This window comes from Cricetulus griseus, chromosome 2 (assembly GCF_003668045.3).
Source record: "Cricetulus griseus strain 17A/GY chromosome 2, alternate assembly CriGri-PICRH-1.0, whole genome shotgun sequence".
NCBI classification, from domain to species: Eukaryota; Metazoa; Chordata; class Mammalia; order Rodentia; family Cricetidae; genus Cricetulus; species Cricetulus griseus.
Genome location: NC_048595.1, coordinates 278503366 through 278516952, shown reverse-complemented (window position 1 = coordinate 278516952; position 13587 = coordinate 278503366). Strand labels below are relative to the sequence as shown.

General features: G+C 35.5%; 1 protein-coding gene across 4 annotated transcripts in view; it reads right to left on the bottom strand.

The window, feature by feature from the left end:
- The window catches only part of Stxbp5 (syntaxin binding protein 5), a 129082-nt gene that overhangs the window by 39651 nt on the left and 75844 nt on the right, over nucleotides 1-13587 (bottom strand). For all 4 annotated transcript variants that reach the window (XM_027402033.2, XM_027402034.2, XM_027402036.2 and 1 more), the window contains exons 11-16: nucleotides 13354-13426; nucleotides 9203-9350; nucleotides 8917-8984; nucleotides 8619-8659; nucleotides 3367-3587; nucleotides 2756-2934 (exon numbers count right to left, since the gene is read on the bottom strand). In XM_027402033.2, the coding sequence (XP_027257834.1) occupies nucleotides 2756-2934; nucleotides 3367-3587; nucleotides 8619-8659; nucleotides 8917-8984; nucleotides 9203-9350; nucleotides 13354-13426 (730 nt within the window). The remainder of the gene's footprint in view (nucleotides 1-2755; nucleotides 2935-3366; nucleotides 3588-8618; nucleotides 8660-8916; nucleotides 8985-9202; nucleotides 9351-13353; nucleotides 13427-13587) is intronic.

Genomic DNA, 13587 nt, shown 5'->3' with positions numbered 1-13587 from the left:
GAAAAGCATAGGGGTTTTAGTCGCTATTTTGTTTTTCTGAAAAATACTTTTTATAGCAATTATCACTGGAAACTATTAAATAGCAATTATTAGTAACTGCTGGGCAAATCTAGAAATCATTTGTTCTTTTATTATAAAAGAAGCTGGGTTCCCTGAATCCATGTGAAGATAAGAAGAGGGCATGAATGACATTATCTTGACAGAGGTCAAAGTTAGTCACAAGAGGTTGATGGGGCAGTGTGAGAAACACCTTCAAAGCAAGCTCCTCCAAGAATGGAAACACCACCACAGTGAGCTGCCAAACTCAGTATGTCCTAGAAGTCTAAAATGGCATTCAAAAGTGAAGAAGGGCATACTTATCATATCATAGCTCTATTAATTCTCCTAGGGTTAAGAAAAAAATGTATATGTTATTGGGTAAATCCAGGATAGCAGAAGTATATCAATACACAAATGCTAACAGCTAATGCCAATAACAAAGAATATTAAACATTAACAAGTTGGCTGGTGAGACTTAATAGAGATTAGGAATCCCTTGAAGTCCCAACTGAAAAGATAGTCATATTAAGTAGCAGTCTACTAAATACTTGCAGATTAGAAGTCAACACATCCCACCACAGATACAAATGTCAGACAGTAATGATGGTGTATATAACCTCAAGCCTGTGGACAGTATGGAAAATGCAGTTCCAGAAAAAGTGTATCTGAAAAGGATTTAGATTTCCAGGCTCCGTGTTTCAGTTTACTGGCTGGAGATTTTAATTATTTTTGGTTATTAACTTACTTATTTTCCTTGTCCTTTCTGTCAGTACAAAACTGGAAAAACACCTACCTAAGCAAATCAGCAGACAAAGACTCACTTATTGGATGCCTTTCATTTTTATCTGGGAAGCCAAGGCGAGAGGTCATGCAACTCTGGATTGAGAGCCCTGTGTCTCTTGTCATAACTGTTTCCTAGCCTCTCCTGGCATGGGAAAGCCATGTACTGAAAAGGGCCTATTCCTCAGGTAGGAAACTGAGCTCATGTTTCAGAATGTTGATATGAAGCTTATGAACATTTAGAGGCATAAATAATTCTAAAGCCCAAATTAAACTATTCTAATTCTGTTGAAGATGACAAAATTATCTCACATTTTTATGTGATAACATTGTGCTAAACGTGCTAAAACATTACTTCATATAACTGATAAAACTGATGAAATACAGAACTATTTTACAAATACCCATAAAAGATAATTATATCTTACTAATCTATAAAATTAACAAAAACTAAAAAAATGAAACCAACTTAAAACATTGCAGAAACATTTTAAAATTTTGTGTTGAAGTAGTATTGAGTAATAAATAAACCAAAAATATAAAACATTATATTGTAAGTTTCACTTTAGATAATGTATACTAGAACTGTAGATAAAGGAGATAAAGAAAAGGTTGGAGGAAGCAAGAGGAAGAGGGGGAGGCATAGAAAAGGAGAGGTACACATGGGAAGGAAGGGAAGAAGCACAACTGGGGCCCTTTGAGACTACTGCATTTTGAAGGATGCAATTCTTCGCCATGTACACTATAGATCCATCCCAGCCTTATCTCAGGCTCCCAGCTACCAACTCATCAAGAACAGCCCCAGCCCCCATGGGAAACTAACAGCATCTCCAGACACTGATACATACCCTGAAACAGATAAGGCCATTCCTACTGGACAATCACTCATTTGGAATTTCTGTAAAACATGTCCTTTAAACATAATTGTGGGGGCTGGAGAGATGGCTCAGCAGTTAAGAGCACGGGCTGCTCTTCCAGAGGACCTGGATTCAGTTCCCAGCACCCACAGGGCAATTCACACCTGCCTGTAACTCCAGTTCCAGGGAATCTGACACTCACACAGACACACATGCAGGCAAATACCAATGCACATAAAAATAAAGATAAATGAATCTTAAAAACATAATTTTGATTTTTTTCTTTTTTTTTAAATGTCTGTCTTATGTGGGTAGTGGCTTTTTTTTTTTTTGTATCAACATTCTAACGACCACATACTCACTAGAAGAAGATTTCTAACAGATCTATAGTAAAATCAGCACAAAGCCTAGTTCTTCACTTAGTACTAATGCTGCCTTGTCACCCTTTTCACCTTGAATCCACTACAAGAAGAGCTTTTGTACCCATAATGAATTTAGTTGCTTTCTATATAACACATTAGGTCACACACTCTTCATATAATTCAACAATTTTAATTCTTCACTCATCACTTTATTTCCCTGGGTCTGCTGAAGAATCTGGTCACACAAAAATAGAAACAAAACAGAAAAATGAAAACAAAATTTTATCTAATTTATCCCTGCATGAACTAGTATGATCTTAAAATGATACTAAAGTCTTGTAAGTAAAGAAAAAGTGATGCTAAGATTCAAGAAAAAATAAAATAAAATATGAGCATACTGAATCCAAACTGAAAATGAAAAAGAAGCAGAATTTCGTAGTTCAGAGAAGATAATGAACCTAAACCAAATTAAATCTAATTCCAGAATGAAACCATGGCTAGATGTGATGGTGTAGTGATACATATGGGGTGACTCACAGACAACATACCTCATTATTTTGATAACATTAGGTGTAACACAATAAAATTATCATTCTTCTTATACCATAAAAATACAAGCTCAGTTAACCACAGCTAAATATTTCTTAGGTATACTAATTACTAATTTTCTAAATTAAGAGATAACATGTAAAACAGACCTAATGTTTTGCAACTTACTTTAAACAAGGTACATTATCACGAAGCCCATCAGATGAGCTGCTACTGGTGGATGGATGAGACTGAGGAGGAATGGGCTGAGGGTTGGAGCTGCCCACAGGGGTGGACAAAGGTGGCGGCTGCTCACCCTCTGGTGTTTCCACATCATTTATTTCATATAACAGTCGAGCTTCAAGCATCTGTCATAAAAGAATGGCTGTTTACCTATTCCTAATATTTAAAACTCCTGTATTACAATGTACCAGAAATAATATCTTTAAAAGTAACAAAAAGGCTATATTTCTAAAAAACAAAAAAAGCTTTGACTCAACTTTTAAAACCTTATGCACATGGGTAGGAGTTCACACATGTACACACATGTCCATCAAGATTTTAGAATGTATGGAGTACCAATAAGTTGATATTCTTTAAATAAAAGATATAACATATTTAAAAGTTTCAGATAGTCCATTAAAATTTATGTAAAAGTGCTACTTTCACAAAACAGATGATATAAATATTAAAGTGCTTTCAAATTTTATTCAAAAGCAATTACAAACTGTTTGCTAACTAATTTTTAAAAGCTTAAAAATATCAGACAACTATGAGGAAAATAGTTAAGAGGTGATTACCGGGATGACTTCTGTAACCACTTCCTGTTTGCTGAATCTATAAATGATGACATGAGCTGACACTCCAGCTATGCACAGCATTCTGCTCTCTGGGCACCAGGAGATGATCTGAATGGCATATGGATCTTCATCTACAATGTCGGTGTTTGGTCTGTCATCTTTATTTCTTGACTTTTCAAACACTTTAGATGTTTTTAATTTATACAGTACTTGTAGAGTTACTAGAAGAAAGTATATTATAAATTTTGGCTGAAAATCAAAAATTGCTAATTCTTCTCTTCCACTCCTTTCAGCTACTCCTTGTCCATCTCCATTGTTCTGTGATTCCCTGCCAACCCATAAATCTCTCTCTATTAGGAACCAACAGCCTCCATACTTTTCTGGGATTTAGGGACCCCCCACACCTGGTTATAACCCAGAGTGGGCAACAGCAAGCAAAGACTTGAACAAGCACCCAACAAAGATAAGAGCAGATATGTACATCAGGAAATACTTTAACAGTCATGACTCTAGATACCTAGATCCCAGTGTAAAACCATACAGACGAACAACCATGGTAATATGCCTCCTTCAGAAGCCATCAAAATTACTGTAACAGGAATTCAGTAAAGCAATTTAGCTGAAACATAATACAAGAACTTCAAAATATCAATCATAAAAATGTTCAAGGATATTAAAGAGGAACTGAATAAATGCTCCAATGAAGACTGACAATATAAACAGTTGAATGGGACAATGAAAACAATTCAAAACATGAAAGTAGAAATTAACAAAGAAATAGAAAAACTAAAAGAAAACTCAAACTGAAATCAAACTCAAGAAGTTAAAAAAAAAAAAAAACCTCACCTACAGCTTAGAAGTCATGGAAAAGAGAATTTCAGGTCTTGAAGACATGGTCAAAGAACTGGATAATTCAGTTAAAGAAAATGTTAAATAAAAAAAAAAGTCAGGAACAGAATATCCAGGTAACCTGGAACACTGTTCAAAGACCCAATCTACAAATAACTGGAGTAGTGATAGGAGAAGAAATGCAAGTCAAAGGCACAGAAAATACTTTTAACAAATTCATAGAAGAAAAGTTACCCAGTCTAAAGAAAGAGATGCCTATCAAGCTAAAGAAGCATACTGAATACAAGATAGATAGTGCCAGAAACAAATTTCCACATAACACATGATAATCAAAAGAATAAATGTGTAGAACAAAGAACTCTAAGGGAAAAAGATTAAGTAACATTAAGGCAGGCATGTGAGAATAACACCTGACCTCTCAATGGAGACTCTGAAAACCAGAAAGGCCTGGAAAGACTTTGCATAAGCTCTGAAAGACTACCGATGCCAGATTAGACTACCGTACCCACCAAAACTATCAATCACAATTGATGGAGCAAGAAAAAAACATTTCATGATAAAAACAAATTTAAGCATCATCAATCAATTGCTGCTCATCAATCCAGCTCTACAGAAGGCACTACAAGAAAAATTTCAGCCTGAAGAGGTTAACTGTATCTAAGAAGACACAAGGAATAAACAATCCTAGAATGGATCATCAAAAGAGGGGCAAAAACACTGATACTACAACAACCATAATAACAGGAACTTATAGACGTATCACTGATAATTCTCAATATTAATGGTCTCAATTCCCCAATAAAAAGACACAGATTGACAGACTGGATTAGAAAACATGATCCATCTTTCTGATACATTCAGGAAATATATTTCACCATCAAGGATAGACACAAACTTAGAATAAAAGGATAGAGGCATTCCAAGAAAATACCTTTAAAAGCAAGCTGGTCTAGCCATTTTATCATGTGACAAACTATCATTTTAAACAAAAAAACCCAGAAGAGATAGGGAAGCACATTATACATGCATTAAAGGAGAAATCCACTAAGAGATACTGCAATTCTAAATACTTATACACAAAACACAAGTTCAGAAACACCACTAGATACAATCACATCCTGACCTCTGAGATAGCAGCTGACTTCAATATCTCACTTTTGCCAAGACCTAGGTCATCCAGACAAAAATTAAGCAGAGAAACGCTGGATCTGAGTGTTGTCAGAAATCAAGTGGACCTAACAGACACCTTCAAAACATTTGATTCAAGCACTAATGAATATACTTTCTTCTCAGCTGCCCATGGACATTTCTCCAAAATTGAGCACATATTAGGACACAAAGCAAGTCTTAACAGATACAGAAATACTGAAATAGCACCTGCATCCCGCTTGAACACCATGGATTACAGCTGCCCAGTATTAACCAAAGGAACAGCAGGGAGTATATCAACTCATGGAAATGGAACAATTTATTATTGAATGAAAACTGGGTCAAGAAAGAAATCAAGTAGGAAATTAGGAACATTTGATAATTGAATGAATGTGAAAACATAACACACCCAAGCTTATGGGAATGATGTCACAGGCTTTAAGAAGCATGTTCATAACAGTAGCACAGCACAAAGTGCTACACCAACAACCTGCAGAAATCACATACTAATAACTTATTTACGAAGCACTCAAAAGCTCTTAAAAAAACAACCAAAAGAAATAGTACTCAGGTGGCAAGAAATAAATTATCAGACTAAGGGGAGTAACCAATGAAACAGAAACACACAAACCCAATACAAAGAATGAAGGAAACAAAGATTTGGTTCTTTGAGAAAAATCAACAAACTTCCAGTCAAGTTAATCAAACAACACAGAGAGGAGATCCAAATTAAGAAAGTTAGATATCACAATGGAGACATTACTGAGGAAATTTAGAGAATCATAGGGACATAACTTAAAAAAGTCTGTACTCTACCAAGCTAGAAAACCTGAAAGACATGGATGAATTTCTAGATGTATATGATCTACTAAAATTAAAATAAAATAAATTATTTAGACAGGCCTATAATCCATAGAAAGATTTTCAACCAAAAAATCTAGGGACAGATGGATTCAGTGCAGTATTCTACTGACCTTCAAAGAGGAACTAATGCCATTACTCCTCAGATTATTCTACCAAATAGAAACTGAAGAAATACTTCCGAGTTTGTTTTACAAAGCCATGGTTACTTTCATACCAAAACCATACAAAGATCCAACAACAGAAGAAAATTAAAGAACAATACCCCCTATAAACATACATTCAAAAAAATACGTGGGAACTGAATACAAGAACACATAAAAAAAAAAAAGATTATCCACCATGAACAAACTGGCTTCATTCCAGAGATACAAGGATGGTTCAACATAACTCAGCAAGTAATCTACCACATAAACAGACTAAAAGACAAAACCACGTAATCATCTCGCTTAGATGTAGATTAGGTACAAAGAACAAGCCTCAACACAATAAAGTCAATTTACAGCAAGCCCACAGCCAATATCATCCTAATTTGTGAGAAACAAGAAATAGAATTAAAGATCAAGATATAAATCCATACATCTATGGATACCTGAGCTTTTACAAGAAACCAAAGATACACACTGGAGAAAACACAGCATGTTCAACAAATAGGGCTGGTCAAAGTAGATAGTTGCATGTAAAGAATGAAAATAGATCTATATTTATCACCCTACACAAGGGACCAGGATGGGAGGAGAAGAACTTCCAAAGAAGAGGAAATATCACTGAGCTACAAACTCTGTGACCTACAACAGTGGCCTGCTTGCAAAGTACACTGGTGTAATAGTGATACAAATAGTTTGAAGTTAATCAACCACTTAAAAAAATAGATTTAAGGCCTACTTGATGACATGGAACCCATACCTGACTCTGTTGAAGTGGGCAAGCACCTGACACTAACTAGGTCATAGACCCTAGGGAAAAGCTACTGCTATTATTTTGGTAAGTATAGGAATAAAGAATAAAGTGACTCAGAAGGACATGTTGCTACATCCATAGATCTCATCTCTGATTGGAAAAGTGTCTTCTTGCAATAGACAGTAATTAACAAAGAGACCCACGATTGGACAATGTATAGAGAGTGGAAAACTTTGGCACTCAGCCCTAAAGGGGAGTCTTTATTAAATCCTCCTCAAAATATTCAGGCAAATATGAACTCACAGAGACTATGACAGCATGCAGAAGATCTGCACAAGTGCAAACCAGATAAAGTCCCAGCATGGAGAAGGGGAAGTAGACACAAAATCCAACCATCATCAAGAAGTTATTTACAATTGCTACATGCTGGGAAAGAGAAAATCAGTATTCTCCAGTAGGGTATCACTGGGTATATCAATCACACTTCAGGGTAGGATCCAGGCCCAAGAGTATTGGACTAAAATAAAACAGACTCCATTTTGTGTGTGTGGGGGCAATTTTGTTTTGTTTTGGTAATTTTTTTGTCCTATTGTTTTTTTTGTTTTGATTTTTATTTCTTTTTTAAAAATTATTTTTTCAGGAGGATTTGGATGGGTAGGGAGGTGGAAAGGATCTGGGTGGAGTTAAGGAAGGGAAAAGAATATGATCAAAATACTATATGAAAAATCTGTAAATAAAAAAATTCCATCAAACCTTAAAAAAACAATATAATGGTCAATCACCATGTTATGGAAGGAAAATAGCCTATATTTACCTATAGCATACTTTCATTTCTCTATCTATTTTCCAGTATATTATATATTCAGACATTTCCACCATCACAAAGGATTTAGATAGCCTGAAGAAAAACTACAAAAGGAAATTGGAGAAAAATCTTTGCTGTGAACATATGGAGAAGATATTTTATTCCCTAAAATGACAGCCTCTAAATAAACTTTCTCCCAAAAAAAGCACCAGTATTATCAAACATTCATATAAAACACCAGCTATCCCGAGTAAAGAGGATTTTCATAAATGCTTGCTATAAATGTTCTCCAATCACTAAGGGTGTTTCTTCTCTCTTTTGCTACTATCTAACCATAAGATATGTTCATAAGGACAACATCTTTTGTAATAGTAATTTAGAATTGGACATAAGCATTTTCTATTTGAAATATATTTATTTTTATGTCTACTTTTGACCTCTAAAGAGAAGTTCTGAAGAAGATATTTGAAAAGATTAGAACACTTGAGAATTATTATTAGGCTTCCTAATAACATTAAAATATCTGGATTTTTTCAAAATTCTCAACTCGCACATTTGATAAGCCAATATTGTGCTGATAATGTAGCACTTTCAAATCTAATGTGGTTCACACAATTATTTAAAACATCATGCATAAGGGTAATGGCAATGAAACATGACTAAATACTCAAATATTCAAAACGCTTACTTGCAGAAGCATCCCAGAACTTAACCGACCCATCAGCATGCCTAGGACAAACAAAAGAGAGAAAAATGTGATGAAAAAGAAAAAAAAAAAGTTATATTTTTACTTCTCAACAAATGCATTCACAAAGATGAGTAAAAGGTACAGATCACTGAGAGTCATCAAGTTCTTGCTGATAACTTACTTCTCATTATAACATATAGAGAAGCTTTACTTACCAAATGAGTTAAGATTCAAACTGTCCTAAGCAAGTATATTAGCAATTACTCATTTAGTTGGCAAAAAATACACTTTTACTTACCCTGTAATAATTATTTCTGGGTAACTTTGAGCACCCAATCCCCAATTACCTCCATTGATGGGCCATTCCTATTAAAAAAATTGGAAATTGCTTGAGAATATATATTCTATATTTTAGATAGGTAGTATACTATGTATAGGTATATTATGTAGGTATGAACATAGTGTGCATAATTTACTTCTAAAAATGATTTCCTGAAGAATTAAAGGTATTACCAGCATCTCAAGGTGACAAACTTAAAATAATAATAACATGCTACATTAAACAGTGAACTTGGGTTTGGTACCTTTTTGCTGTAGCCTTGACGTTTCTGTCTAACTCCAACAGAATAAAGTGCAGGAATGAGGTCCACAGGACAATCAGCAAAATATTCACAACATGTAACAGGGGACTCGTGTATACTCAAAGGGTAGGGATTCTCAAATATAGGGTATCTTTAACAACAGGAAAAAGAAAACACATTAACACAACCATGAAGACACTGCTATACATCCTAAGATTACAATGATTTACTTTACATAAATATGTAAAAGCACTGAAGAGTTTTACTACAGATGATTTTACCACCAATAAGCAGAAAGGTGGTGGTTGTACCTATATTTCACTGCCACACACACAAACTGCACACTACATATGTATTTGTCTCATGTGCTTCTCACACCTAACTTCTGACACATTCACCTGAAAAACCAAGGCTTAATTTGTCTGCTAGGAAGTAGCTGAAGCAGAACTTAAACTGCTGAGACATCAATGATACCTGCATCACATTATCAAACACCTCATCCTTCTGCTGGTAAAGCTAACATAAATCCCAATTCTTTTTTTTTTTTCCTTCATCTGTGTGATACCTCATCCAATATTAAATCCAGAAAGCTGTTTTGTGGGATGGTTAATCACACACATAACTTGAACTGAGAGAGTAGACAGCAGAGCACATCTCTTGGTCTATCTGAGGGCATTTCCAGAGAGGACTACGTAAAGGGGGGAGGCTCATTCTGAAGGGTTAGTGCCACCTCACAAGGCTGGTGCCCAACAGGTAGGTGCAAGGACAAGGGGGACCTGCTGGCTCCAGCACACTTCCCAGCTCTCTGGCTGCTGGGAGGTTTTGAGACTAAGAACACCAATGTAGGGTTTCTTCCTGCAAAGGTAAGATAATGCCCTCACCAATGTAAGCCCCAGCCATGGACCAAAGTCTCCAAACAATGAGCAAAAATAAGTGAATACTTCCTCTCTGAAAAGTTTTCTCTCAGGCGACTTGTCACAGTGGCAAAAAGCTAAGACAGTTTAGTTCAGTAAGACAGAAACTATAATTTTACTTTTTATGGTTTCAAGATATGAAATCAGACATACTCAGTTGAATTATAAGGTTCCCTTGTTTTCTGGCTATGGAATTAATTTATCAAGATAAGCAAAAATGCTTTACATCATGAAATTAAAGCAAAATTCTATCTAAACACATAGTAATGTGTTTAAAACTAAAAACATAGTATTGGCACTTAGAATGAGATAGTTATTTTAAAATATCTGAAAAACTTAGACACTAGCTGAGACACTCAGAAAGGACAAAATGGCCATTCAGTATATTAGATTTATTAATTTTCCTACTGCTAATAATACTAAAAAAATAAGTGGTATTTCAGGAAAAAAACCTTTATAGACCATAAAATAAGCCCAGTCATCTCCACCTTTGCCCCCAAACAAAGATGAAACACACACACAAAGAGTAATAATAAATATTAGCTTTCTTCTCTTCAGAATAATTTTTCCTTAGCTCCAAGGATCTAGTATTTCACATATTCAACTGACAGTTCTGCAAAAATATCCCATGTGACTAGAATAGCATTTGCATAGTCTTTGACTTAATACTATCTCAGTACAGAGCACATGTAACAATTCCACTATTAAAACAACTTACCTACTAGATGAAAATGAATAAAAACACATTAATAACATATTTTCTAGGACTGTCATACAGACTTATTTTTCAAATGGTATGTTATTTTAAAAACAAAATTTAAAAAACTTAGAAAGAATTGCTATAAGTAACAGGTAACTAAGCTGAAATATAGTCAGGAATATCTTAAAAATGGTGATAGCAAGCATCACCATTCACATACATTAGGTTTCCAACCTGAGTACTGTTCACATCTAGAGAAACCTTTACTGGGAAAACTGTCCCATGCACTGTGGATGTTTGAAGTCTATTTGTCTTTTATCCACTAGATGCCAGTAGTATTCCACTAATAAAATGTCTATACAGACACTGTCAAATAGTCGGCTTGGGTAAAACCACATTAGCCCATGGTGACGGCCAATGATTGATGTAAGTTCAAAGGAAGCTAAGCTCAGTGATTTTTTTTTTTAGGAGAAAATAAGTAATAGGGTGTTTCCATTCACAGCACAGAGAGTTATCATTGATAACAGGTATAAATACAGCAAATGCCAGAAATTGTTACAAAGAGCTGAGATGGGGTTTGGAGATTTACAGGTCAGACAGACTTGTCTGTACGTACAGTCTAGGAAAGTCATAAAGCACATGGTGACACCTGTGTGGATTCTAATGACAGTGAAATGAGTGGAGGGTTCCAGCTGCAAAAAATTGGGTAAGAGAGGACATGAGATATGAGGTCTGTTAAACATCAAGCTGCTACCCCATGAATTAAGGCCACTATGGGAAGATAGGAAGAGAACAGGTGAGAAATAACACCAGTTTTTTTTTTTTTTTTAAACTGCAGGTAGAGCAGTTAAAACAACAGTAGCAATCAGTGGTTTAAATTAAGAGTAATAAGGAAGTTAATATAGGTTACAATTAATCTGACATGGATCTAGACAATACATAAGACTGCACAGAGGGAGCAAGGCTAAAAAGTTCATCATAGGCCAACTGAGGTGGATCCATTTTGTATAGGCTTGTTATGTATGGCTTTCATGTATACAAGTATGAAGCTGAAATGTAAGAAATTCTAGAAACTTTGAGTTAAGTAACAAGAAAATCATAATTGAACAGAGAAGTTGAATTGATGTCTACATAGAACCTTCACTTCTACATGCTAGAGCCTTTGCTACAGGAAGGCACTCTGCAGGCTACCAAAATGGAAGCACAAACACTACTCCAGCCACAAAATTTTTGATCTACAATATGTCCTGCCTGGGAAATATGCTAAGGCAATGGTTACGCAAAGCTTATGGGAGTAACCAACCAATATCTGATTTGACTAAGGGTCCACTACACAACATGGAACCCATTCACAATGTCACTTTGGTGACCAAGAACCAGAGACTAGACAGCCCAAGAACCTAGGGTAAAACCAAATACTACTGGTGTAAAAAGAAAAAAAAAGTAGCAATAAAATTACTCTTAGTAGCATTCTTATATATTCAGAAATGTGTGCCTTGCTTAGCCATCATCAGAGAAGCTTTTTCTTGCAGCAAATCAGAATAAATACATTATGCAGAAAGTGAAAAAGCTTGTAACACTCAGCCCTAAATGGGCTGTCTCCACTGAAGCCCACCCCTCAGGTCTCAGAGAACCCCATGATGGAAGAGGCAGAAAGAGTTAAGAGGCAGAAGGGATGGAGGATACTAAGGAAACAAGGCCCTCTAACTCAACATGACTGATGCACACAGAAGGTGCAGGTACACAGGGCCTTCACAGGTCTGCACCAGCCAGATGAAGTCCCAGAGCTGAAAGGAGAAATGGACACATGCCCCCACCACTAACATAGAAGCCATCTCCAATTCACAACCACCTGCAAATGAGTTGATGGCCAGCAGAAAACAATCTCATCCATCAGTATCTCTGGAGGGTCCTTGTCCCATAATGATGTGTCTGGCTTTTCCTTTGTTTTGTTTGTGTTTATTAACTTAACCTTATTTTTTATTTTTATTTTATTTATATGCAATTTTTTTCTTTTCTCTTTTTACCCTACAGGTCCTTTGTGAATGAATTATGGCTTTCAGTTTAATGGTTTTTATGGGATTCCAGAGTGTGTGAATGAGTGGGTTTGTTTCTTCTGCCTTCTCTTGGGCTCTTATCCTTTTGTTTGTTTTGTCCCATTCTGATGTATTGTTTTATCTCATTATTTTTGTTTATTTCACTTAGAAGACTTTATTTTTGAGTGAGAGACAGAAAAGGGGTGGATCTGGATGGAAGGGAGATGGGGACAAAGTGAGGAGTAGAGGCAAGGGGAACTGTAATCAGAATATATTAAAGAAAAATGTATTTTCAATTAAAGGCAAAAATAAACAGACACCTATGAAATTCATTATAATCAATGAATCTCAGACTATGACAATGTGAATCTAGAGCATTAAAAAGAGATCATTTATGTAAATGTAAAGTTTTCATAGGAATCTAATAGTTAATGACATACTAAAAGAGATCTTGTGTGGGCTCTCCCCTACATAGTAATGGAATTGCTCCCCCAGTTTTCTTACCCATTTTGTGCAAGGTCTATCAGTACTAAATCCTTTTCCAGCAGAACAACCACAGCATACGGTTCTTGAAAATCTGGAATATGAGAACAATGCATGACCAATTTCTTTACGGACACAAGAGGGCAGCCACAAGACAATGGATGTCTCTGACTTCTTTTTCTTGTTGCTGAATGCTTAGCATTCTGATGAGCCCAGTATAGTTCATATAATTTGTACATCTTGGATGAGATAAAT